The following is a 26,852-nucleotide window of genomic DNA, read 5'->3' on the forward strand; positions in this document are numbered from 1 at the left end:
CTTCCTTCCTTCCTTCCTTCCTTCCTTCCTTCCTTCCTTCCTTCCTTTTCTTTCTTTTTTTAAATTATGAGAGGCTCCAGGAAAACACAAGACCTCAAGCAGCCATGTGGGACCCTTGCAAGCACAACAAGTGCCTTTAACCATGAGCCATCTCTCTAACCCCTAGAGCTACTATGTCCTAGCAGCTAGAATAAAGAAGGAAAAAACTTCCTAAGAAAAAGTGTCCTCACCTTACAGCACTGTTCTTAAAGGTGCTAGAACAGTCTAAGTTTAATCATCTAGAAAGATACAAAAGGCTTATTATTCTATCCCACTAATAACAAATAGTTACCTGCATTGCTGGACCTGAGGGTAAGTTAACATGGATGAAAGAAGAGTCATAATACTATTTGTTGAAGCTGTTAGATCATCTAATTCCAGAAGAGAATCCCATAAGGTATTTATAATGGAGGGTACCTGTAAAATCAGTTTTTAAGAAAAGTTACTGATTTCACATACAAATCCATAAATCCTGCCAAATTATATCCCAAGGGTCAATACGAGTCAATAGCATATGTAATTCCAATAAATTTGGACAATATCAGTTTTAAGTAATGTTAAGAAAAAAGACACTATTTACCATTAACAATTCTCTACCCTCTTTTTAGTGCCATTCAGCTCTACATTTGTCACTTCTTGCCTAGCCAGATTTTTACTGGGAAGAATAATTTCAGGAAATTTTAACAATCGTGAAAACACAAGTTTAGTTTTTGTGCTCATAAAATAATGCTGACTACATTTTTAACTTCATATTTTGGAATTGATAAAATAGAAACTGTAGCTAAAATTTAATAGTCTCTTTCAAATGAGATCAGGTTAAAATGACAAAAAACAAAATCAAAATAAGACTTCACATCTCTAAACATAAGGGAAAAATTTAGAGACAAATAGCTGTTTCCTTTTCAAAGAAATTCTCTGTGTATTAAGAACATAAAGGGAATTAGACAATACACAATTCACTGCTCCCAAAAAACATATCATCAAACTTCCATGCATCAGAGGGATGTTAGAGACAAGAAATTTTCCACAAAAGGTGTAGGAGATACAATAAAAAGAACTCAACCTTTTTCTAACTGTTCCACACCCAAATGTGAACATGCTCCATAGGAAGAAAACGCTGAAAAACTTTTAGTGTACCTTTTGTGTCTGAAGGTAGACAAGGCTTTCTACAACAGGCACTAAGGATGCTGCAGCAACAGCTCTGACATCATCATCAAGGTCCTGGAGTCCTTCGATTATTCGAGTTAAAACTTTAGGCAATAAAGTGTTAATTACATCCTGTAAAACAGTACATCAAAACAGGCTAATTTTCTATGGTATAATTTCTGTGCTCAAACATCTTTATTAACTTTGAACTCCACTCCAATATTTATATAGTTGGAAAAAACTCACAAACAGAATAGATAAATTAGCAGAAGCATAACTTGAGAAAGATTCCACTTTCTCAATTTTGAGATAATTCCACTTGAGAAAGATTCTAAATATTACTGGATGAAACTTAAATATCAGAACAGTTCATAATAAGACTATAAATGCTGTATGTGAACACAAATATATATATGTCCCTAGTAAGACTCTCAGCTTACATTTTTTATTTAATACCACTGACAACATCTGGCAGTATCAGTGACCAGTGGATATAAAAGAAATGACAAAGAAAAGCTACATCCTTCTATTTCTCATTATTCCAATCTGATCTCTTTTCATCTTCCCACCAAGGCCAGCTTCTCTGTTGCTACTCCTATGATCATATACTAAGAATCTCATTAAGAATTGGTCTTGTGACACTGTGTAGTAAAACAGTTTGCTCTGCAGTCAGGCATAGCTGTGTGTGCCTATAATGCCAGCATTATTGCAGAGACAGAGGGCTCCTAAGAGCTTGCTAGTGAGACAGTCTAGTCAAAGAGGTGAGCTTCTGGCAAGAAAGTAAAAAACTGGGGCTGGAGAGATGGCTCAGAGGTTAAGAGCACTGGTTGTTCAATTCCCAGCAACCACATGGTGGCTCACAGCCATCTATAATGAGATCCTGTGCCCTTTTCTGGCATGTAGGTATACATGCAGGCAGAATAATGTATAAATAATAAATAAATATTTAAAAAAAAAAAGAAAGTAAAAAGTAAAAAACCCTGCCATGGCATTAGGTAAAGAGTGACAGACTCTAATACCTCTGTGGTAATTGAACATACCAGATGCTTTCACATCTAATCACTGATACACTATTCACAGTAGCTAAAATACAGATCCAGCCTATATGCTCATCAACCCATGAATAAGTGAAGAAGTGGTACAAATAAAAAAAAAAAAAAAAAAAAAACTTCAGCCATAAAGGAAAAATATGACATTTGCAGAAAAACAGACCACAAAAGTGTCAAAAAGAAGCCACTGAAACAGCCTAAGGAGCAAGCCAAGGATGTGGATGAGGGAGATATTTATTTAGTAAGAAATAAAAAGAGTAGCAGAAGAATATCCTGGAGCTAAAATAAAAGCCAAAGCCATGGAGAAGGTCCCCTTGGCCAGAAGTTGAATTATAAAATCTGGCAAAAAGCAAGCTGTTTCTTGTACTTGTGATAATGATGACCCACTTCCATTCCTATCTAAACATCTGATTCCCTGTCATAATGCCTTTTGCTGCCTATAGCCAGAATAAAGTGTTATCTGGAGCCTGTTATACACTACAATAAACTTTTAAAGAATAACAATACATAAGAAAATGTCAAAATGTAAGCCAGGCATAGTGGCACACACCTGTAATCCCCATACTTGGGGAGGCAGAGGCAGGAGGATCTCTGTGAGTTCAAGGCCAGCCTGGTCTACAAAGCATGCTACACTGAGAAACCCTGACTTGAAAAACCAAAATTTAAAAAAAGAAAATATCAAAATGAGACCCAATTATTTGTACATTAACCAAAAATTAATTTAAAAGTTATAAGACAAAAAAAGAAACAAGTGCTTCTCAAGTATTTTTTTTTTTATTTTTATTTATTTTTTTTTTTTTTTTTTGGTCTTGTAGGAGAAATAGTCTTTTTCAGGTAAGAACACATCACTTTGTTATCCAGTATCAAATAGTAGTCAGCCCTGAAAACATACAAACAAGTAACATTATATTGACTGAGCAGATTATATTTAGGAATACACATGCGTGCGCCCACACGCGCGCGCGCGTGCGCACACACACACACACACACACACACACACACACACACACACACACAGGCAAACGGTAACAATGGAAAAAAAAAGCCATGAATTTGAAAGACAGCAAGGAGGGGTAAATGGGAGGTCTTAGAGAGAGGAGAAAAAAGAAGGAAGAAATGGAAGAAATGCTATAATTATAATCTCAAAAATTAAAAACGTTTTCAGTAAGGGAAGAGGGCTCCCTCTTTCTAAGAACCAGGGGACGGGGGGGGGGGGGGGAGAAGGAAGGGGGGGTGGGACCCAGAGGAGATGAGGGAGGGAGCTATAATTGGGATGTTAAATAAATTAATTTAAAAAAGACAAAGTTTTTAAAAATTAGTCCTATTATGAAATAAGTTCAGCTTTTCAAATGCTAATAAGGTATTTTCTACTTTGCTTTCTCTAGAAGCTACTATACAAAAAAGGTTGTAGGGACTAAAAGGCCAGGAAAAGCAAGAACAAAGCAGAAAGAGTAAACAAAGTAGTAGAAAGCTTGGGTCTATGAGCAAAAATCACAAGGTAATATGATTCTTGCTGGCAGCTTAAAACAACAAAAGAAAAAAACAACCTTAGAAGTAACTCCAAAAGGCTTTTCAGGAATAGGAAGGGAGGTTCCATTCTTGGATTAGTAAGTAAGAGAACAAAGTTGAAAAGCTAATCCAAAGCACTAAGTACAACAATCTCTTAAGATCCTGCCAATGTTAGCCAGGCTAGAAAATATTCAGGAAATTACACAGTGGTAAAAAAAAAAAAAAAAAAAAAAAGCTCAATCCTTGTTTCTCTCTAGTTCCTTATTTATCTTATGATTTTTTTTTCCTTTCTTTTCTTTTTTTTTAAAGGTAAGATATCCCAAATATATATCCCATGCTACATTTTATCTAGCTAAGGATGACCTTGAACTTCTGATCCTTTTATATCTGCCAGCCATATACTGGGATAAGGACTTTGGAGCACACAGGTTTGACTCCAGCACTACAATTACAGGCCTGGCCACCATGCCTGACTTGCTTTTATCATTTTAGCACTCAACTTTGTAAAAAGTGTATGGGTCATAAATTAAAAAGGCTTTTGTGAGTCAACCTAGGAACCCAATTTCTAGCCACAACATGCTAGACTCTATCAAAACTTTCAGTAAGCTACAAAGAGAACATTAATGCTCATCAGTAGGTAATGTATAATATGCATGTGTTTTTATTAGGATGAAGCCTGTCAATGGAACACTGGGTTATAAAGCACTCCATTAAAAAAAAAAAAAAAGATATGTCATATAATTCTGACTTCTAGTACTGAGCATAGTTTTATAACATTAAACAAAGCTTCTAAGTCTTTAGAACTTGTTTCCCTATATGAAAATGGTAAGGCTGCCTGTATTTTGTTTTTCTAAACCTTCTTATAAAAGATAAAAAAGGAAGAAAAATATTGGTGAATAATGTAAAAAAGTACATGATTGTGTAGACTGCTTGCTCTGACACACTTGCTTGGGTGGGTTTCCTATCTATTTCTTCTATATATGTATTTCCTATATAACATGAGTCTCAGAGACCTCAGAGAACAAGTGTTCAATATTTAAATAAGTTTAAACAATTAAAAAACTATGAAATGCATTGAACAAGTTGCAACAAACAATGTAACTAATCATCTTTTGATTTCTCTGTAAATTTTTATGATCATCACCTACTTTTGTGACACATTCTCAAGGACACCCTGAGTCTGGCATGATGACACACACCTGTAACTGTAGAACCAAAGAGACAGAGGCAGAACAATCTTTGCAGTTCTGAGGCCCTCCCGGTCTGTATAGTGAGCTCCAGACTAGCTGGAGATACACAGTGAGATCAGAAAACAGGAACAAACAAGCAATCATGCACACCCATCACAACAAACAAAACATCTAAGAAAAAAAAAAAAATTCCCTCACATGCACTTTGAAAACTCAGTTATTTACCTGACGAACTGCCAAAGCATATTTTATTCCCAGAAGACCACCGTGCCTAACTTCCCACTGTTCTTGGGTCAGTAATTTCAGCAGCACATCTACTGTCTTATGAACTCCTGTTTCATTCATGTGCTTTAAAACCACACCTAATGTTTGAGCACAAGTTTCACGAACTGGTGCTACAACCTACAAAACAGAAAGAAGTTACATATACAGAAAATTTACTGATGCAGAATTTACAGTGTGGGCAAAGCTTCACTCACGTGATACTTACTTCATCAGAAACAAAGTCTCCAAATCTATCCAGCGCAAAAACACAAAGAAGTCTAATGACTAAGTCTTCCAACCACTCTTGATGCTGCTGGATCATCTATGAAAACAGAATCACTTTTGAGAATAGGTAAAAATCAACTCTCTACTAGGGAGAGAGTTGAAGTGTTAAATCCAAAAAGAAAAAGATATAATATTGGGACTATCTTAGCAAAATCAATAGTTATCAAGTTGCATAAGAGTTCCATTTACCATCTTAAGCATAACCATGTCCTCCTTGATGATTATATTCAGAGACATTACATCAAAATTCGTATACTCATGGTTCCTATTATGTTCTTGTACTCTTTAAAAAAGAAAACTACCACTGGCTGGGCACTCAGGAGGCGGAGGCAGGCAGAGATCTCCGTGAGTTCAAGGCTAGAAAGGTACACAGAGAATCCCAAGCCAGCCATAGTGGGACTGTTTGAAAACATCCCCCACCTCCAAGAAAACAAAAGAAAGAGAATGACTTAAGGTTACTCTCCATCAGGTCCTCTGCTGGCTATGCTATTTCCAGGGTTTGTTGCTACACTAATGCTGCTCAGCGACCACTTTATTCACCTTACTGTATTCTCATATCCTGCTCAAACAATCTTCTTTCGGCGACTTTTCTAGTGTTTCTGATATCTCTGTCCCAACCTCACTGCACAACAATAAACCTGCATCCTTTTTTCCTACCTTTTCAAAGTTCTTCCTCTTACTCACCTTGCATTCTTAGTTTATGTTAGATAACTTGTTACTTCTCCCTAAATTAGAAAAAGAGACCAAGTACTAAAACTAAATCATAGTTTTAATACACTTACCTCTTCCAAAGTGCTGTCTCCCATTTTACCACCACTTTTCCCATGAGCTTTAAGAATTTCTCTGAGTCCAGTACCTGCCCCATGTCGAACCTAAGAAAACACAAGAAGCAAATGTCAGATGTCAAATGTTTAAAGATGCCAAGTTCAACTCTTCTTTAATATGAAAATGTTTTCCAGTCAACACTGACGTTACAGAAACATCTATTAAAACACAATCATCTCTGTCTTACTTTCAAGGCAAGGCTTTACTTTGTAACCCTGACTTATCTGAAATGAAAGCTGCTATGTATATAAGGCTGGCCAAGAACTCAGAAAGAAGGGCCTACCTCTGCTTCCCAAGTGCTGGAATTAAAGGTGTATACCACCACACCTCGATTATAATCAAGTTTTTAAATAACATGCATTTTGTACTGGGATACAAAGAAAGTAAAATAAATGGTACCTTATAGGATTGTGTTTTTCAACTAAGGCAAATTACATAAATTAATTTCACAACTGTTTTAGTTATGTGGAAGGTTTTCAAAGCTAAGCAAGAAAATTGTTATTCTCCAGCTATTTACATCCTGTAACTCTAGCTGGCTCTCACCTCCATCCTCAGTCTCTATCTAGATTCAGGACTAAACAGCAAAGGAAAGAAATTTCCAAATATTATTCTGGATAGCCCAAATGCCAGTATTTTAGAAGTACATGCATTTAAAAAACCCAAAAGTGGTCAAGTGCCAAAAGAAATCATACAAGATGCCTAATGGCTAATGCTTTATCCTGTAGATAAATCACCATTCTCAGAGATGTTAACTGAAAGCAGAACAAAGCCATTGACACTATCCTCATTCATTTAAAATGATATCTGAGTTAAGATTTACCTAATGTTGAAAGGTACTATTAGCAGTATCTTTTTTTTTCCTTCCTTTTCCTCTCTCTTTCTTTCCCTTCTGAGGATCATACCCAAGCAGGGTCTCACACATGCTAAGCAAGTGCTACACCAATGAACCCATGGCCTCAAAGCAGATTTGTTTTGTTTGTTTGTTTGTTTAATTCAAAGGCCAACTAAAGGTCTGATAAATAATCTGACCAGAGGCTCTTCTTCATCTTTTCTACATCCTGGGACATGTTTGAAATGTCTTTGAAGAAATACTTTGGAGGCTAAATTACTTCTGAAACTGGTTGGAAACTATTGCCCTATCCACAGCCATACCACCTTGTGTTTTTTGTTTGTTTGTTTGGTTGGTTGGTTGGTTGGCTGGCTTTTTGGTGATCTTGACTTTTGAGTACAGGGCCTTGTGTATGATAAACACATGCTTCTACACAACTAGAATATAGACCTAGGCCCCGAAATTACTTTCTTGGTAAATCAAAACAGCCCACTTCTAGGCATGATATAGTAGTAAACACTTTTAATCCCAGAACTTGGGAAACTGAGGCAGGAATACCACAAGTTCAAGACAAGCATGGACTACAATAAGACTGCCATTTTACTCTCCAAAAGCTGTCCATTTTCAATGAAAACCAATATTTTAACTGTCTATGAGAAAAATACAAGTCTTTATGGTAGCCAAAAGAATAAAACAAAATGAACAATTTGTTTCAAAAAATAATTTAAAGGATGAGAAAGGCTTCTTTTTTTTTAAATTTTATTTTTCTCATTAGTTACATTTTGTTAATTCAGTATCCCAGCTGTATCCCTCATTCCCTCCCCAATCCCACCCTCCCTCCCTCGTCTCCTCCCTGCCCCTTTCCAAGTCCACTGATAGGGAAGGACCTCCTCCCCAAGAAAGGCTTCTTAAAAATCTAAAATTTATACTTAAAAGTCAAACCTAGTGGGGCGGCATACACTTTTAATCCCAGGACCCAGAAGATTTAAGGACAGGAAGTTACATAATGAAACCTTGTCTCAACCCCCTGCCCCATAAAAGAGAGACAGAGACAGAGACAGAGAGAGAAATAAAAATATAGAATATGCCCCAAGTCCCAAGACACCTGAGTGAAAAGTAGGAATCCAACAAGTGTACTATCCTTAGCTGAGAAGAAGATGCCTTACCTCCCATGAGGGATTAAAAAGGTCATTGCAAAGTTCTTCACAAAAGCTTTCCAAAGGCCATTCATTTGTCTAAATAAGAAAAATATAATTACTACTAGATCAAAGCTTTGGATTTAACAATTTAACAACTTAAGAAATTCAAAGAGCCGTGTTTAGGTGTAACCTTAGCAATAGTAACATGGCTTTAAATTTTTTAAATAAATATTTTACTAAAGAAGTATAAGATGTTTACTAATAAAATTTCTCTTAGTTGACAAATTACACAATATTCTCGAGGTATATATTTAAGAAGCTTATAAACAGGGCTTGGAGAGATGGTTAAGGACCATCTCAGTGATTAAGGACACTGGTTGTTTTTCCAGAAAACCCAGGTTCGATTCCTAGCACCCACATGACAGCTCACAACTGTCTATAACTCTAGTTCCAGGGGTCCGACACCCTCTTCTGGCCCCCATGGACACCAGCCACGCAAGTGGTGCACAGACATACCTGCAACAAAAACATCCATACACTTAAAAAAACAGTAAAGCTAAAATAAAAAAGGTAAAAAAAAAAAAAAAAAATCAATCAGCCAGGCACAATGGCGCGCATGCTTGTGATCCCAGCGCTCAGGGAAGCAGAAGCAGGTGGATCTCAGTGAGCTTAAGGCCACCCTGGTCTACAAATCGAGTCCAGGATACCAAGGCCACACAGAGACCCTGTCTCGAAAAAAAATACATACATACATATTTTTTAAAAGCTATAAACAATTTCAATATACCTCTTCAACTAAGGAAGAACTCTCTGGAACGTTATCAATCAAGACTTTGGAATCATTTGCAGTCTGATTAATAACAACATTTGCTACTTTCCGTCGCTTTTCTTCTGGCTCTCCATCAGTGCTGTCATTGCTAAAAAAAAAAGTTACCAATTTAAAAATAAATGAAGGAGAATACAGATGTTCTACAAGGAGTGTCAGAAAATCCATTATCTGCACAGAGGAGTTAACTTGCTGGTGTAGCTTACTTAACAATCTTGTGTCGACTAAAATAAACTCATCAATATTTTAATCAAAATATTGGCCACTATCCTCTGAGTTAATGCATTTTTCTTTCAAATTGAATTTCAAATCTAACATTATTTCATCTCTACATCCTGCTCCCTTTCTTTTATTTTAAACTCTTTTAATCAAACAACCAAACATGACATTAACTTTTTTGGGGCTTTTGCAACCTGGAGAAAACTAATATGCCAAGTAATACAATATACTCTTGCTTGCTGAATATTAAAATTTATTGTATAAAAAAATAAAAATTTAAAAAATGTACAGAAACTGACCACTGATTAAAAAAAATACAAAAATTTGAAAAAAAAAAGTACTGCTTTATAACTTGAAAAAAAATACAAAAGCTGGCTTAATAAGAAATATTATAAAGAAAAAGACAAGCAATCTGTTAACACACACCTTTTACCCCAGCACCAAGGTGATGCAGGTCAGCCTAGACAACAAATGAAAAAAACACAAACTACCTTTATACATAAGAACTGAAAAAGAAACTGGGCATAGTGGCACATGACTTTAATCCCAAGGCTAGAGAAGCTGGAGGATATCTGAGTTCGATACTCTACAAAGTGAGTTCTAAGATAGCCAGGGTTGCACAGAGAAAAGCTGTCTCAAAAAACCAAGAAATGAAAAAGTAATGCAGTTTAAAGTATAGTCTTAATTTCTCTGAGTCTCTCCCTCTCTCTACATGTTCATTTGTTTGTTTTTCCCGACAGGGTTTCTCTGCTTAGCCCTGAGAGTTCTGAAACTAGCTCTGTAGACCAAGCTAGTCTCAAACTCAGAGATCTGCCTGCCTCTGCCTCCCAAAGTTGGGACTGAAGGTGTGACCACCAGAGGCCCCCTGCCTCCACCTCCCAAGAGCCGGGATTAAAGGCGTGCGCAGAACTTTTATTAGATTACTACAAGCTGAATATCTCTAGTTTGGGACCAGTAACATTCTGACTGTAGACTTAACAAGTTGTTCACCTCAAAAAATCCAGTAAAGAGGATTGGGGATTTAGCTCAGTGGTAGAACACTTGCCTAGCAAGCACAAGACCCTGGGTTCAGTCCTCAGCTCTGGGAAAAAAAGACAAAATAACAAAAAGCCAATAAAGACTTTAAAAATTAAAAAATTCAATAAAGATTTTACACTTAAAAAAATAACCTGATAGGCTGGACATCAGAAGAAGGAGAAAAGAGGGAACAAGTCAGGAACCTGACACAGAGGACCTCTGAAAAGCTCTGCCCTGCAGACTATCAATGTAGATGCTGAGACTTATGGGCAACCTTTTGGCATCTTAGGAAAGAAGTGGGAAACAGTAAGATCTGGAGAGGACAGGAACTCCACAAGAAGAGCAACAGAACCAAAAACCTGAGCACAGGGGTCTTTCCTGAGACTGCTATTCCAACCAAGGACTATGCATGGAGATAACCTAAGACCCCTGCACAGATGTAGCCCACGACGGTTCAGTATCCAAGTGGGTTCCATTGTAATAGGAACAGGGACTGTCTCTGACATGAACTGATTGGCCTGCTCTTTAATTACCTCCCCCTGAGGGGGAAGCAGCATTACCAGGCCACAGAAGACAATGCAGCCACTCCTGATGAGACCTAATTGACTAGGATCAGAAGGAAGGAAAAGAAGTCCTCCCCTATCAGTGGACTTGGGGAAGGGCATGCATGCAGAGGGTGGAGGAAGGGAGGGATTGGGATGGGAGGAGGGAGGGAACCACAGGGGGGATACAAAGTGAATAAAGTGTAATTAATAAAGAAAAAATAAAAAAAAAAATAACCTGAAGCAAATATTCCTGTCAAATAGATTTTATTTAACTATTTTTGCTTTACGTCTCTGTTTTGTTTTTCAAGATAGTGAGTTCCTGGCTGTTCTGGAACTCACTCTATAAGGCCAGGTTGGCCTCAAATTCAGAGATCGCCTGTCTCTACCTTCCAAGTGCTGGGATTAAAGGCTTGTACCATTGCCACCACTACCACACCAGCTCATGTTTTAGCTTCTTTTTTTTTTTTTTTTTTTTTTGGGGGGGGGGGGGGATTTGAGACAGAGTTTCTCTGTGTTTGCCCTGGTTATCCTGGAACTCACACTTTAACTCTTATGCACTGCAAAACACTTTTTAGCCTTATCTGAACATAAAGCACAGAACTATCATTTACAACAAAGACCTAATTTTACAGACTTTGCAATATTTATTAATTCATCACTTAAACAGTCTTGAATACCATTAGAGTCGAATTTAACAGAAGAGGTGCTCAAGAATCTACAATTTAACACACACTACAAAGATCTGAAAGATGTTTTGAACTAGCTAACTTTGAAGTCAGATAACACTTGTATTAATTCAGTATGAATCTGAAGACAATGCCTCTTACTTCAGAATTATTTTCTACAGAAATATTAAACCAGCAAGTCTGGATTACTGTCTACTATTTAGCACTGCCCTTAGCTAAAGAACAAGGGATAATACCCTGACAGCACTTTTCACTTAAGAAGTGCATCCCCTTGACTGGTGTCCCTTAGACGACCTCTCTGAATTCATTCTCTACTGTTCTCATTTTATGCACTTCAGCCATCCTAAACATTCCACAGTGAAGGTGTTTACATTCCATGATTGGAATGCTTTCCCCTTGCAGGTCTTCAGTCTTCATGCGAGGCTGAAAATCACTAAGGAAAAAATAATAAAAATAAAAACAAAACAAAACCAAATCTACTCCTATAGATTTGTCTGGAAAAACAATCTCATTCCCCAGTAACAGTAAATACTCTGTCCTGAGTAAAACAATCCACGCAGCACTACTCAGCTGAACAAAAAGTCACCAAAAGTTTACCAGTACACCATGCACACATACTGTTTCAAGTGAATAAGCACAAAGATTACTACCTCTTCTCATTCGTTTCCACTGCATCCCTAGATCTCTGTTTTGCAAATAACTTGGCCATTCTTTTAGCTTTGTTCTTCTGTCTATTACTCATTCCTGCTCGGAATTCTGAATCAATCAATTCAGCTGCCTGGAGAGTCTAAAAGAATAAAACAAGTTTAAGTTGTCAGAAATAAAAATAAATACTGAGAGTTTCAATCTTAGGAAAGAAAAGTGTATAAATTTTAATAGAGAGATTAAACGATCTTTTTGATAATATTACACTATCATGTATCATGATTTTACTTGCTCAGTAAGTAATAAAACACATTGATGTGTGTAGTGTATATATGTGTTTGTGTGGACATGTGCATGAGAGCTTCCAGGTGTATTCAGCCACCCTGAACATTCCATAGTAAAGGGATTTACATTTTGTGACTGAATGCTCTGCCCTTATAGGTCTTTTAGTCTTCGTGTGAGGCTGAAAATTACTAAGGAAAAAAATAAATAAATAAAAACAAAGCCAGGCAGCAGTGGCACACACCTTTAATCTCAGAACCAGGAGGCAGAGGCAGGTAGATATCTATAAGTTCAAGGCCAGCCAGGTCTACAGAGTGAGTTCCAGGATAGCTAGCTCTCCACAATGAAACCCTGTCTCAAAAAACAAAAAATAAAGACAAATACACACACACACACACACACACACACTCCTGTAGTATTTTTCTGGAGAAACAATCTTATTCCCCAGCAACAGTAAACACTCTGTCCTGAGTAAAACAATGCAAGGCGTAAGTGCTGGAACACTTAAAATCCCAACATTGGAAGACAGGAGGAGGATGAGAAAGCCGGGGCTAGCTAGGAAGACCTTGTCTCTACAAAAAAAAAATGGTATGCCTTGAGTCCCTGCAGAGGCAGAAGGATATCTGTGAGTTCAAGGATCTCAAAAAAATAAATAAATAAAAATCAATAATTAATATTTTAAAAGAAAATCTTTTAATTGTCTGATTCCCAAGTCTTATAACTTTTCTGTACTACAGGTGTTATATAAATAAGTAGTCATAACAGTAGGGTACCTGAAGAGTTGAGATTTCAAAATAATCACAATATCATAAAGTTATAAAAACAAAATTCTTAATAAAAGAAACTAATGCTGATCATGTGCTGAAAAAAAAAAAAGAAGAAAGGAAGGAAGAATTATAGCCTTAAATGACTGACTGGTCCAGCACTCTATCATCATCTTAGCCACATAATCCTTTACTCTTAACTACCTCATGCTTGTTTTGATCTTTTCCTGTTCATTGGAGACACTATAAAAACTGTGTGATAAGCGAATACACCTGGAAGCACTTGCTACAAAAATGTGTTTTTGTATACACACAAACGTATACCTACACTGCATACAAAAATGTGTTTAGTCTACATATACTGTTATACTAAACTATATTATGTGAGGAAAGGTCAATATGGCTTAAATGTACACACAATACTCGGTATATAGAAATTTCAGGGAGAGATGATTCAACTAATAAAGTACTTGCTGAGCAAGCATGAAGGCCTGCATTTGATGGCCCAGCACCCATGCAGAAATTTCAGGAAAGATACACAAGTAACTCTTAACAGATTGTCTGTAAGAATAGAAAAATTTGCGTCCCTAAATTATTGGTAAGATACTGCTTTGAGGGACTGGAGAGATGATGGCTCAGCAGACAAAGTGTTTGGTATTCTTCCAGAGGCTTTAAATTTGGTTCCCAGAACTGGCACTGTAGCTTATAGCCACCTACTGATTCTTATACCATGCTTGATTTGTTCATTCAATCATCATGTTACTACATTTTTATTCTTATATCTTATTTTCCTTTTTGAAAAATATCCCACTTTCCTCTTTATTTTTTGAAATACGAATCATTGTTCTAAACATTTCTATCATCTTATCTATGATAGTCCTTTTTTCACGCTCCCAAAAAATTACTTTTATCCTCTATTTAAGCAACTAGGAACTTTTTTTGCTTGTTTGGTTGGTTGGTTTTCAAGCTATCCTGTACTCGCTTTGTACACCAGGCTAGACTAGAACTCACAGAGATCCGCTTACCTCTGCCTCCCAGAGTGCTGGGATTACAGTTGTATGCCACTGTGCCTGGACAACTAGGATCTTTTAATACTAGAGGCATCTGCAAAGTCTAGCATAATATTTATCCAACAGTCTGACATGTAGGAGATAAGCTGGACTTCTGTCTGTAGAATATGCCAGATTCTCAGCTTAGGATACTGAATTAAAGTGGCACTGAACAGTAATGAGTAGAATTAAGCACAGCATTTTTCTTGGTGCAACTGGATAACAAAATGAAGCAAACCCTTTGTGTTGCTACGTGCAATCAAACAACCCAATGTTTTACCTACAGATTGTTTGTTTACAAGGGCTGCTGACGTTGGGTTATAATCCAAATCTTCATCGTTGAAGAGTTCTTCAGTACTCATTCCAATTGCTTCTCCCATATTAAGTCCAAGTTTCTTCTGTAGTAATTTCCGTTGTCGTGCTATCCTCTCTTTAGGATCCACTTCACCTATAAACAGAAAATAATAATAATAATAATAATAATCCCTCGAAATCAGTTAAAGTTTTTACTAGCCGAGAAGTAGTGGTGCCTGCCTTTAATCCCAGCACTCAGGGAGGCAGAGGCCAGCCTGGTTTACAGACAGAGTTCCAGAACAGCCACAGCTACAAAGAGAAAGCCTGTCTCAAAAACCAAAACAAATTTAAAAAGGTTTTTACTATGTACAGATAAGACTCCCACCACAATAATAAAAAAATATTAAAAAGTACATATTGCCAAACATTTGCTTGGTTAATTCCAAGTGGTACCACATTCCTGTAACTGTAGCACTCAGAAGGCACCAGTAGAGGGAGGTCTAGGCTACACAGTGCAGTTCAAGACTACACTGGCATAATATTAAGATTGTCTCAAAATAACAAAACTAGAGCCAGGCAGTGGTGGCACATCCCTTCAATCCTAATACTCGAGAAACAGAGGCAGTAGAGTCTCTGTGAGTTAGAGGCCACCCTTGTCTACATCCTAAGTTCTAGGACAGCCAGTGCTATATATTGAAACCTTGTTTCAAAACTAGAGACAGGCAGAGTGGGACTCAGGAAGCAGAAGCAGTCCAACTAGGTCTACTAGGGCTAACTAGTGAGACACAGTCAGAGAGAGTGAGAGGGGGGAGGAAAGGGAGGACAGACAAAAAGACACACAGAAAGACAAACAGGGAAAACAGGTAAGCAGGCAAGTAGGCAGATAATAATTATGACAATAATAATGGTGATGTGTAATCCTAGACACCTGGGAGGCTGACACAGGAGAATCATGAAATAAAGTGAGACCTTGTGATGATGATGATGAAAGAGGAGTTGCAATAGAAGAGGGGGAAGTAGAAGGAAGAGGAAAAGGAAAAGGATGAAAAGAAGCGGGTAAAGACCAAGACCTCTTCTGCACTATTAACAAACTATACCTGGTAATATGAACAGCCCAAAAACTTTGTTTCCTGTAGTCATTAGAAAACTGTATCTAGCCACGCCTGGTGGCACACACCTGAGCTCTGCAGAGGCAGGTGGATCTCTGTGAATTTTGAGGCCAGCCTAGTCTACAAAGTCCAGGACAGCCAAGGCTACACAGAAGAAGAGAAGAGAAAGAAAGAGTCCTAATCAATAAAACATTTTAAAATTTTCCCTGAGATACTACTGTTGCCCTGATGTCAGTTATCAAGTATGTATAAAATAATATGATTCATTCCTAAGGAAATCAGTCTTTATAGCTATACCTTGTACCTTCTCTGAAGGATCTTGGCAGGCTATAACACCAAAATCTAGATTCTGTTTGACAGAAAAGGATCAACAAATAAATGCTTATTCCAAAAGCACTCTTTTTGGTGCAGCCAAACAAAGATAAGGAAATTAAAGTAAGTTTTTAAATGTGTCAAAAGCAAAATACCTTAATCCTTCAATAAAAATCAGTAAAACAAACTATACCAAAGATGTCATTTAAAAACAAACAAACAAACACTTAGGGGACTGGAGAAACGGCTTTGAGGTTAAAAGCACTGGCTATTCTTCCAGGGGATCCACATGTGACTGTTAGCACCTACTAGCAGTTCATAGCTAGTTGTAAATCCAGTTCTAGGGAATCTGGTGCCCTCTTCTGATCTACTCAGGCACCAGCCACACATGTACTGTACAGGCAAAACACCTATAAAATAAAATAATTTTTTAAATTAATGAATAAGGTATGGCATCATATCCAGAGTCCAGGAGGGAAGTATATCTTCCAGTTCCAGGCCAGCTAGGGCTACATACTGAGATCTTGTCTCTTTGTTTTTTGAGACAGGGTTTCTCTCTGCAGCCCTGGCTGTCCTGGAACTCGCTCTGCAGAGCAGCTAGCCTTGAACTTAAGAGACTCACTTGCCTCTGCCTCCTGAGTACTGGAATTAAAGGCATATGCCACCATGACTCTGATAAATAAGATTTTTAAAAACTAAAACTTGGCTTTAAAATAGCTGAGCAATTTTTTAAGAGCTATATAAAAATACTTTCTTAAAAACAGCACTGGAAGGGGCTGGAGAAATGGCTCAGAGGTTAAGAAAACCAGCTGTTCTTCGAGAGGTCCTCAGTTCGATTCCCAACAACTACATGATGGCTCACAATCAGCTATAATGAGATCTGGTGCCCTCTTCTGGTCTGCAGGCATACATGCAGCAAGAACACTGTATACATAATAAATAAATAAAATATGTATATGTATGTGAGATTTGTACATGTGTGTGTTATTTATTAAAACAAAACAAAAAACAGCACTGAAGTCAGGCACCATGTAACCCCAACACTCAGGGAGACAAAGGCAGGAAGATCTCTGTGAGTTCGAGGCCAGCTTTGTCTACAAAGTGATTCTAGGACAGCCAAGGCTACACAGAGAAACCCTGTCTCAAAAAACTAAAAACTTAAAAAAAAAAAAAAAAGAAAGAAAGAAAGAAAAAGAACAGCACTGGGAGGCAGAGGCAAGTAGATCTCTATGGGTTTATGTCATCTTCCTTTACATAGTGAGACCTTGTCTCAAAAAATAGGTAGGTAGGTAGGTAGGTAGGTAGGTAGGTAGGTAGGTAGGTAGATAGACAGACAGACAGGCAGATAAATGAAATAAAACAGTGATCATCTCAGGACATCTAGATAGCTCAGTGGATAAAGGAGTTGTTACAAGCCTGATGAGCTGAATTTGGTCCCTGGCACCACATGGTAGAAGAAGAGAACTAACTCTTGCAAGCTGTCCTCTGACCTCCACAAATATACCTTGGCACTTGCACACCCACACACAAACATACACAGATGAACAAATAAAATATAGTTTAAACAAAGCCAATAGTGGAACTAAAGAGATAGCTCAGAGATGAAAAATACTTGCTGCTCTTCCAGAGTTCTCAGCACTCATCATTCACAATCACCTGTAACTCCAGATCCAAAAGATCAATCCAAAATATTAATCGATCTTGCATATAGTAATAGCTAGTTAAAAAAAAAACTAGAACAATGCATATTGGTAAATGATACTGACTTAGAGTTTCTTACATATGGCACACACACACAAAACATAAATTGGACCTATCAAGATTATACTTTATGTTTCAAAGATCATCATCAAGAAAATGAAAACAAGAATTATAACTCAGTGATAGAATATTAGCAAAATACGTTGCAAGGTCTTGGGTCTAATCCCCAGCTCCATCATTAAAAAAAGAAAAAAGAAAAAAAAAAAGAAAAATATTACCAAGGAAAAAACAACCCACAGAATAAATAAGATGCTAGTAATATATCTATCTCATAAGGCAGTTATATATAGAATATATAAAGATTGTTTCCAAGTCATAATAAAAGACAAAATGAGCAAAGTCTCTCAACAGGCATTTCTATGAAGAGATAAAAATGGACAACAAACACATGAAAGGAAAAATATTCAATATTAGTAGTCAGCTGGAAAGTACAAATCAAAACCACAGAGATAGCGCTCATAGTATGGCTAACATCAGGAGTTAATAAAGTTTTGGCAAGGCTGTGGAGAAATTCAAATTCTCATACAATGTTGGTGGAATATAAAATAGTGAACCCACTTTGTAAAAATCCGTTTCAGCCAGCAGTTATGATGCACGCTCTTAGTCCCAGCACTCAGAGACAGAGGCAGGTGGATCTCTGTGAATGTGAGGCCAGTCTGGTTTACAAAGTGAGTTCTAAGACAGCCAGCGCTACACAGAGAAACCCTACCTTGAAAAGCTAAACCAAAAGACAAAACAAAATAAAACACACAACAACAAAAAAAACAAAAAACAAAACTGGTAGTTTCTCAATAGTAAAACATGGTTACTATATGACCCAGCATTCTACTCCAAGGAAAAATGAAAACATGTTCATACAAAAAACTTATGAATGAATAATTTATAGTAACTTGTTCCTTTTAACATTTATTTTTAATTATATATGAGGAGGAGATCTATGCACAGGGCAGAGGTACTGGCTCCCCCTGAGCTGGAGTTATGGTGGGTTCACCACCTGAAATGCAGGCTCAGAACCAAGCATGGGTCCTTTGCATGAGCAACACACTTTAACCAGTAAGCCATCTCACTAGTCCTGACAGAAATTTATTCTTAATAGCCAGAAAGTGGAAACAACCTGAAAGAGGAAAAGATAAATAAAATATGGTGTCCATATGATGGATTATCATCATATGACTGTCTCATATCCTCAAGGTAACTACTACCAAAAAACTGAAAATGGGGTCTGCAGGGGCAGCACCTGATTTCAAGCCTTCAGAGCCCTGGCCTGAAAACACACATCTGTAACCTCAGTGGAGGGGAGGTGGACATGGAAGATTCTCTGAAGCCCAGCCAAATCAGTGAGTTCCAGGAAACACAGAAAGCTTGTCTCTGAAATCAACATGAGCACGAGGTTGACTTCCGGCCCTTACATATACACATGTGCACATATACCGACACACGAACCCCTATACGAAAGTGGGAAAAGAAAAGTGGTATATCTTGTAGCACGAATGATGCCTTAAGGTCAGTCTCTAGCATGTCAAAAAAGAAAGTCTGGCTACAGCATGAAAAAATTGCAATCCCTGTTCACTGTTGGTGGGAATATGAAATGATGCAGCCAATAAAGAAAAGTTGGAGCTACCACTTGATCAGGAACTCATTTCAAAGAAATGAAAGCAGAAGGCGGATGAACTAAGCAAGTCGATAAAGGTGCTTGCCACCAAACTTTGTAACTTGAATTCAATACCTAGAATCCATCCAATGAAAAGAAAGAACTGAATAATTCCTCTGACCTCTACATGTATACCATGATAAGTAAATAAATAGAAGAAAAATCAAATTTCACAGGCCATAATCAAAATCATATTGTTATCATCTATCACTTAAAATCTGTTGTAGCTTTGTCTGGCCTAAAACTAACTCTGTAGAGTAGCCTGGCAGGGAACGCAGAGCTCCTTCTGGCTCTGCTGGGGTTAAAGTGTATGACACACCCTGCCCTGTCCCCTGGACCCCCGACCCTTTTTGTTTGTTTTTTGAGACAGGGTTTCTCTGTGTAGCCCTTGATGTCCTGGAACTTGCTATGTAGACCAGGCTGACCGTGCTTGGCTCACAGAGATCTGCCTGTCTCTGTCTCTGCTGGGATTATGGGCATGTGCCACCACTACCCAGCTCTGCCCCCACTCTGTTTTAAATAATTTATTTTTATTTCATGTGCATTGCTGTTTCGCCTGCATATATATTTGCATGAGGATGTCCGGTCCACTGGAACTGGAGTTACAGACAGTTGTGAATTGCCATGTGGGTGCTGGGAATTGAACCTGGGCTCTCTGGAGGAACAATCAGTGTTCTTAACTGCTGAGCCATCTCTCCAGCCCGTGACCCCCGCCTTTTCTTAAATTAAGAGACAACTATTGGGCTGGAGGGTTGGCTCAGAGGTTAAGAGCACTGGCTGCTCTTCCAGAGGTCCAGAGTTCAATTCCCAGCACCCACATGATGGCTCACAACCATCTAAGCGATCTGGTGCTCTCTTCTGGCGTGCAGGCACACATACAGGCAGAAAATTGTATACATAATAAATAAATATATCTTAAAAAAAAAAAAAGAGAGACAACTATTTATATACAGAAATCCATTAAATCCATCAGAATTTTTTCTATTCAAGACCACAATCTTGAATATGAAAAACCTTTTCCTGTAATTACCCTTTCTGGTTTTTGGCTTGTTTGAGGCAGGTCTCCCTATGTTGCATAGCCTAATCTCAGATTCCTGGACTCAAAAGATCATGTTTCAGCCTCTGGAGAAGCTGGCACTCTAAGGTATGAGCCAGTGCACTCCAGGCATTTAATTACTTTTGTATCTAATTTAATTACTTTTGTATTCTGTACACTTAAAGAGAATGAATGAGCCACTTACCAGGCTACAGTTTAATTTTAACCTCAGTTATTTACTTGGGACACATTATTTACATAGGCACACATCCCAACACTACTCAAAGCACAAGACAACAACACAATAACCTTCAAATCCCAGAACTGTAAAAACACTGGCACAACCTGTGCTGGTTCGCATTACTGTGGCTTCAGAACAAGCATGGCTGGTTACTCTGTCTACCCCTAACTCCCCAAATGTAAAACTTCAGTCAATTTACATTTTATGATTCCTTATACGTTAAACAGCACACCAAATTATAAATTAGTTCTAAAACAAAATTTCAAACCAGGCAGGACTACTACTAACCTGATTTTTCATCCTGGACTTCAAATTCGGCACCAGCAGACCCCAAAAGGGATGCCCCATGCTGTAATAATCTGCATATATCGAATCTGTCAAAATTTAATCGATCTGTAGTAGATGAATCTTCCATAGAACTCTCTGTGGGTTCTAGATAAAGTTTAAAAATATTATTAGACCTTAGTCAAAAAATGAAAGAACACTGCGTATCATTACTTACAGTATTAGCTAATATTTAAGAAAATCAAAGAAATAGAAAAGTTAGTGTGATTTATCTACAACTAGTCCTTAGTTATCTGTAAATCAGTTATTAACTTGATGACTCCCCTTCTACAAACCATCAGAATGGTAAGTGGGTATATATATGTTTCCAACCATGAAAACATGTTTTATGAAGAAATGAAAGACCTCTGGAGTTAGAGGATGAGTTTAGTGTACCACTAAATCAGAAGACATGGGGCTGGAGAAATGACTCAGTGGTTAAGAGCACTGTCTGCTCTTCCATCCCAGCACCCATATAGCAGCTCACAACTGTCTGTAGTGCCTATCCCAAGAGATCTGACATCTTCACACTAATGCACACAAAATAAAGTTAAAAAAAAAAAAATCAGAACGCAAACATGCACAAAATGCATTCATAAACAGGTAAAGAACATTGTCTCTTCCTATGTCCAAGGAATAGCCAGGATAAAAAACCACTCATTCAATAGGATTTGCTTTCCATACTTTAATTGTAACCTCATGACAAGCTATTGAAATTAAACATCCATTTGAAACTCAAGAATATCTTCAAAATGTTCTACATTCTTCCCCAAAAAGGTCAGCTACAATGTTACACAATAGTTGCTTACTAACACAACAGTTAATCTGGCATATGCAGTCATTCACTGTAAACCCTAACCCTGTTAACTTAAAAACAAATACAAAAAAAACCTCATGAACGTTCTCTAGAAATAACAAGCAGTCCCACTATAAATTAATGCTTATCTAACTAGTTCAATAAAATGAGTTGCACTGTGTCTATCCACCAAGATAATGAGGAAAATGAACTGGAAATAAGGTTCTGGGTTTACATTTGATAAAAGGCAAATTAACAAAAAAACTCAAAAGCAAAAACTTTTAAAAAAGATAAGATTTATGCTAAAAGGCTAAAAATGAATCTAGCTGCTCCTTACTGAATTCTCCCTTAGGGGACGTTTATATATTATTTTATGAAATACTGTACAATTACAGAATTTTTTAAAAAAGTTTAGGAAAAAAACACCTCAATTAATGCCTGAAAACTAAATTTGTAATTCTGTCCTTTGATATAATTCATACTACTACACAACTGATTCTGTGTTGCCAGATTCTAAAACACAAAATTCAGATAAAATAATATATAATAAAAGTTCATTTAATTAAAATGTGTATCTTATAGCTTTCTCAAAGTCATATGTTTTGCTTTAAAATACCAGTATGGGCAATCATAAAATAAGTACAATCTTTTACTTCTACACAACACCCAAAGAGAACAACAAAAACATTAATTTGGGTTGGCAGTACAGCTCAGTAATAGAATGCTTGCCTATTATCCACAAGGCCCTGGGTTCAATCCTCAATACCACAAAAACAAAACAACTAACAAGAAGACAAAACCCCTACACTGAGGGAGAACAGGACTAAAGAATTAGCTTGCCTATTATCCACACATAAATTACACTATACAAGCCACACTATATGAGCTTCCAAACAGTGAAAAATGAATTGTTCAGAAATATTTTCTTTAAGTAATAAATTTAGTACATTACAATGTTAAGTAATTTTAGAAATACATATGAAAACATTGTTTACCCAGCAGTTTCTTTTTAAGTTTAGTGGCAAAAAACACTAAATATTTTTCCTAGCAAAGCTGAACATGAAAATTAAGCCTTTAAATCAAAATTGAAATTATTAAACCACACACTTCATGCTGTAGTTAAATATACAGTAATGTTTTAATTCAAACTACTTTTCCACTGTAAAGGCACCTGATTTGGCTCTCGGCACTGGGTTCCACTCAGGCACATTTTTCACTATAGCTTCAACAGCTTGTCCTGCTGCAATCCGGGTATCCCAATTTGCACTCCTTAAATATATTAATACCTTAAAATTATAAAATAAAATAATTACATATCAAAACAAAGGTTTGCTCCAGGTAACCATAAAAAAACATTAATTTGTTATTAATTTATAATCCCAGATCTTTCAAATACATATAAAACATTTTAAAATTATTAAGCTCATAAAATTTGTTTATTCACAGAAAATAGTACTATCCTTCTTTTTGTTTTTTAATGTTTATTGTGTGTGTGAGCATTATGTAGAGGTCAGAGGACAATGTACAGAAATTGGTTCTCTCCTTCCACCATCTGGGTTCCATGAATTGAACTCAGATTACAAGGTTTGGCAGCATGCTCCTTTACCAGTTAAGCCATTTCTCTTGCCCTCACTACCATCTTAAAAGAGGGAAAGAGAAAACAATAAAATGCTTAAAGGCATTTTTAAAATATCATTATTTAACCCACTGAAAAGAAAATTTGGGCTGCCAAAATAGCTTATTTAGTAAGTAAGCGGCTAGTCAGGCAAGACCTAAATTCAATAATCTCTAGAACCCAAGTATTAAATCAGGAATGGTGGCCAGCATTTGTAATCCCAGCATTGGGAGTCAGAGCGAAGCAGATTCCCGGGGCTTACTTGGCCAGCTAACCTAGGTGTCCCTAACCAATGCTCTCCAAGCCTATGAGAATCTGTCTCAAAAAAACCCCAACATGGATTATGGCTCCTGATGAACAAAAGATGTGGCTGACCTTGGGAGCACATAGCATGCCACTCTAATACCCTTTTCCCCCCAACTCCCTTCTTCCACCTCAATCAACCTCCCCTTGCGTACCATGTGTGTCATATGCATGTGTACACACAAGCACACGCACATGCACGCACAAGCACACGAACAAGTACATATCTTACTTATTCTCACTATTTAGCTATTCCTGCCCCATGCCTTGGGCTACATAGTTCCAGGCCAGCCCAGGCTAAAAAGTAAGACTGTCACACACACACACACACACACACACACAAAGAAAAAGAAAAAAAAGAAAAGCCAGTGTGGTGGTGCATGCCTTTCTTTCTAGCACCAAGGAGGCAGAAGTAAGCTGATTTCTCTCAATTTGAGACCAGTGTGCTCAATGAATTTCAGGCTAGGCAAGGTCATGTGTTCAAAAAAAAAAAAACAAAAACAAAACACACACACACAAACCAAAATCTATAAAAGTTTAAAAAACACTATCAGAATAAGTAAATCCAGTTAGGCTCTAAAACAGATTAATATATTTTAAAAGTACTTCTACATAGTAAATATTCTCAAATGAATTAAGAAGACAATCCCATCTGCAATAGCATCAGAAAAGAGAAAAAAATACTTGTGAACAATTTTGTTTTGTTTTGTTTTGTTTTGTTTTTCGAGACAGGGTTTCTCTGTGTAGCCTTAACTGTCCTGGAACTTGCTCTGTAGACCAGACTGGCTGAAACTTACAGAGACCTGCCTGCCTCCAACTCCTGAGTGCTGGGATTAAAAGCATGTGTGACCACAACCTGGCAATTCTTGTGAATGAAAGGTACCACTGAGAAAAATTATAGATCCAAATACATAGACCTCACCTATTGATGAATTAGTGTTAAGGCAGCAATAACCCATAACTTCATCTATATATATTCAACATAAATTACTATCAAAATCTTGGCTTACTTTTGGCAAAAATAAACTAGCTAACCATTTAACTCACAGAGAAATGCAAGGGACCCAGAATCCCTTCATAAAACACATAAAGGAACAATAGAAGTTGGTAACTCACACTTTTATTTACTTCAAAATGTACTGCAAACAGTAATAATCAGGGCAGTGTGATAATGGCAAAATGACATATAAGCCAGTTAGAATAAATAAATAAGTAAATAAATAAATACATAATAAAATCTGATTTTCTTTAGAATGTCAGGACATCTCAATGATGTCAACAAGTAACGCTGAGAAACATAACATATATATATATGTAGTTTTTTATATATATAAAACTACACACACACAGTGTGCACATGGCGGGAAGTCAGGCCCTCCCACATCAATCAGCAATCAAGAATTGTCTCACAGACATGCCCACAGGCCAATGTGACAGATGCAATTCTTCAACCGAGGTTCCCTCTTCCCAGTTCCCCCTTCTCTGGTTTGTGTCAAGCTAATGAAACCTAGCACACGTTTTGATATTTTTCATTTTTTGATAAATATAAAATATTTACTATAGTTTTCAGCTATATTTCTTTACTTACCAAAGAGGTTTGGTATTGTTTCAAATTATGCCACACCTACATATAGTTTTGATTTTGTTGTTAGGGTTTGTTTGTTAAAGACAGTGTTTCACTATGAAGCCCTGACTGGCCTGAATGGAACTCACTATGTAGACCTGCTACTCCTTAATTCATAGAAATCCATCTGACTTTACCTTCTGAGTGCTGGGATTAAAGGTGTGTGCCATTCTGACCAGTTCTTTTTTTAATAAGTTACTCTGCCTCAAAAAAACAAACTAAAGCAAATAGATAGATAGATAGATAGATAGATAGATAGATAGATAGATAAGAAAGGAAGGAAAGAAGGATGAAGAAACATATCTCCATACAATAAAAAAAAAAGTACAAAAATTTTATGGCAGTATTTTCCACATAAATAAGCTACTCGTTCATAACTATTGTTCCCCACAGGATTACTTCTTTTTGTACCTCACTCAAAACTTTGTATAATATGGAATTAATCCTCTGTCAATTTGCTATTTTTATCACTTTCATACTTGTCTTTTTACTATGGGGCATCTTTTACTCTTAAAAAAACTAATAAAAGTATTTGATAATTTTAAAAGGGGAAAAGGTGGGCAAAAATGATTAGTGGTTAAGGGCACATGCTGCTTCGGCAGAGGACCTCAGTGTGGTTCCTAGCACATCAGGTGGCCCACAATTGCCTTAACTCTAGTTCCAGGGGATCTATAACTCTCTTCTGGGCTCCATGAGTACCTGTATGCACAAACATACATGCAAGCAAAACACTCACACATATAAAAATAATAAACTTTAAAAAAAAAAAAAAGAAACAGAATAACTAGGCATAGTGATGCATACCTTTAATCCTGGAGGTTTCCTAGAGGTGAATATGTGATTAAATAAGGAGTATGTGCTAAAGGGATAAGGCATCTTTCTATTGTGATAAAATCATTTTAAAATTAGATTGTTGTGCCTGGTGGTGGTGGTGACACAAGTTTTTAATTCCAGCACTAGGGAGGCTGAGGTAGGAAGATCTCTGAGTTGGAAATCAGCATGGTCTACAGAATGAGCTACACAGAGAAAACCTGTCTTAAAAAAAAGGGGGGTGGGGGGTGGAGAGATGGCTCAGAAAAGCACTGGCTGTTCTTCCAAAGGTCCTGAGTTCAATTCCCAGCAACCACATGGTGGCTCACAACCACCTATAATGAGATCTAGTGCAGGCAGAACACTATAGATGTAAAAAATAAATAAATAAATAAAATCTTTAAAAAAAAAAAGGATACATAAATAGGCACGTAGGTAGGTAAATGATAGACGGATAGATATAGATAGATAGACAGACTGCTGTGAAACCTGTTGCGCATAACAGTGATACACTAAATATACAGAAACATATATCTAATGATTATAACTTGGGTGGGAGTGCTTACTTTTATTTTATACATTAAGTATTTGCCTGAATGCATTATGTATGCATATATGTATGTATGTATGTATGTATGTATGTATGTATGTATGTATGTATGTATGTA

The 26,852-nt window shown here is 37.0% G+C and overlaps 1 protein-coding gene across 2 annotated transcripts in view; it reads right to left on the reverse strand.

Annotated features, from left to right (window-relative positions):
* Positions 1–26,852, reverse strand: part of Btaf1 (B-TFIID TATA-box binding protein associated factor 1) — a 94,023-nt gene that overhangs the window by 49,385 nt on the left and 17,786 nt on the right. For both annotated transcript variants that reach the window (XM_055613812.1, XM_055613811.1), the window contains exons 3-13: positions 23,004–23,118; positions 21,001–21,144; positions 14,593–14,756; positions 12,219–12,355; positions 9,063–9,192; positions 8,303–8,371; positions 6,265–6,354; positions 5,424–5,519; positions 5,159–5,335; positions 1,177–1,317; positions 332–456 (exon numbers count right to left, since the gene is read on the reverse strand). In XM_055613812.1, the coding sequence (XP_055469787.1) occupies positions 332–456; positions 1,177–1,317; positions 5,159–5,335; positions 5,424–5,519; positions 6,265–6,354; positions 8,303–8,371; positions 9,063–9,192; positions 12,219–12,355; positions 14,593–14,756; positions 21,001–21,144; positions 23,004–23,118 (1,388 nt within the window). The remainder of the gene's footprint in view (positions 1–331; positions 457–1,176; positions 1,318–5,158; positions 5,336–5,423; positions 5,520–6,264; positions 6,355–8,302; positions 8,372–9,062; positions 9,193–12,218; positions 12,356–14,592; positions 14,757–21,000; positions 21,145–23,003; positions 23,119–26,852) is intronic.

Source organism: Psammomys obesus, unplaced genomic scaffold (assembly GCF_907164565.1).
Source record: "Psammomys obesus unplaced genomic scaffold, mPsaObe1.curated_primary_1811, whole genome shotgun sequence".
Lineage (NCBI taxonomy): Eukaryota > Metazoa > Chordata > Mammalia > Rodentia > Muridae > Psammomys > Psammomys obesus.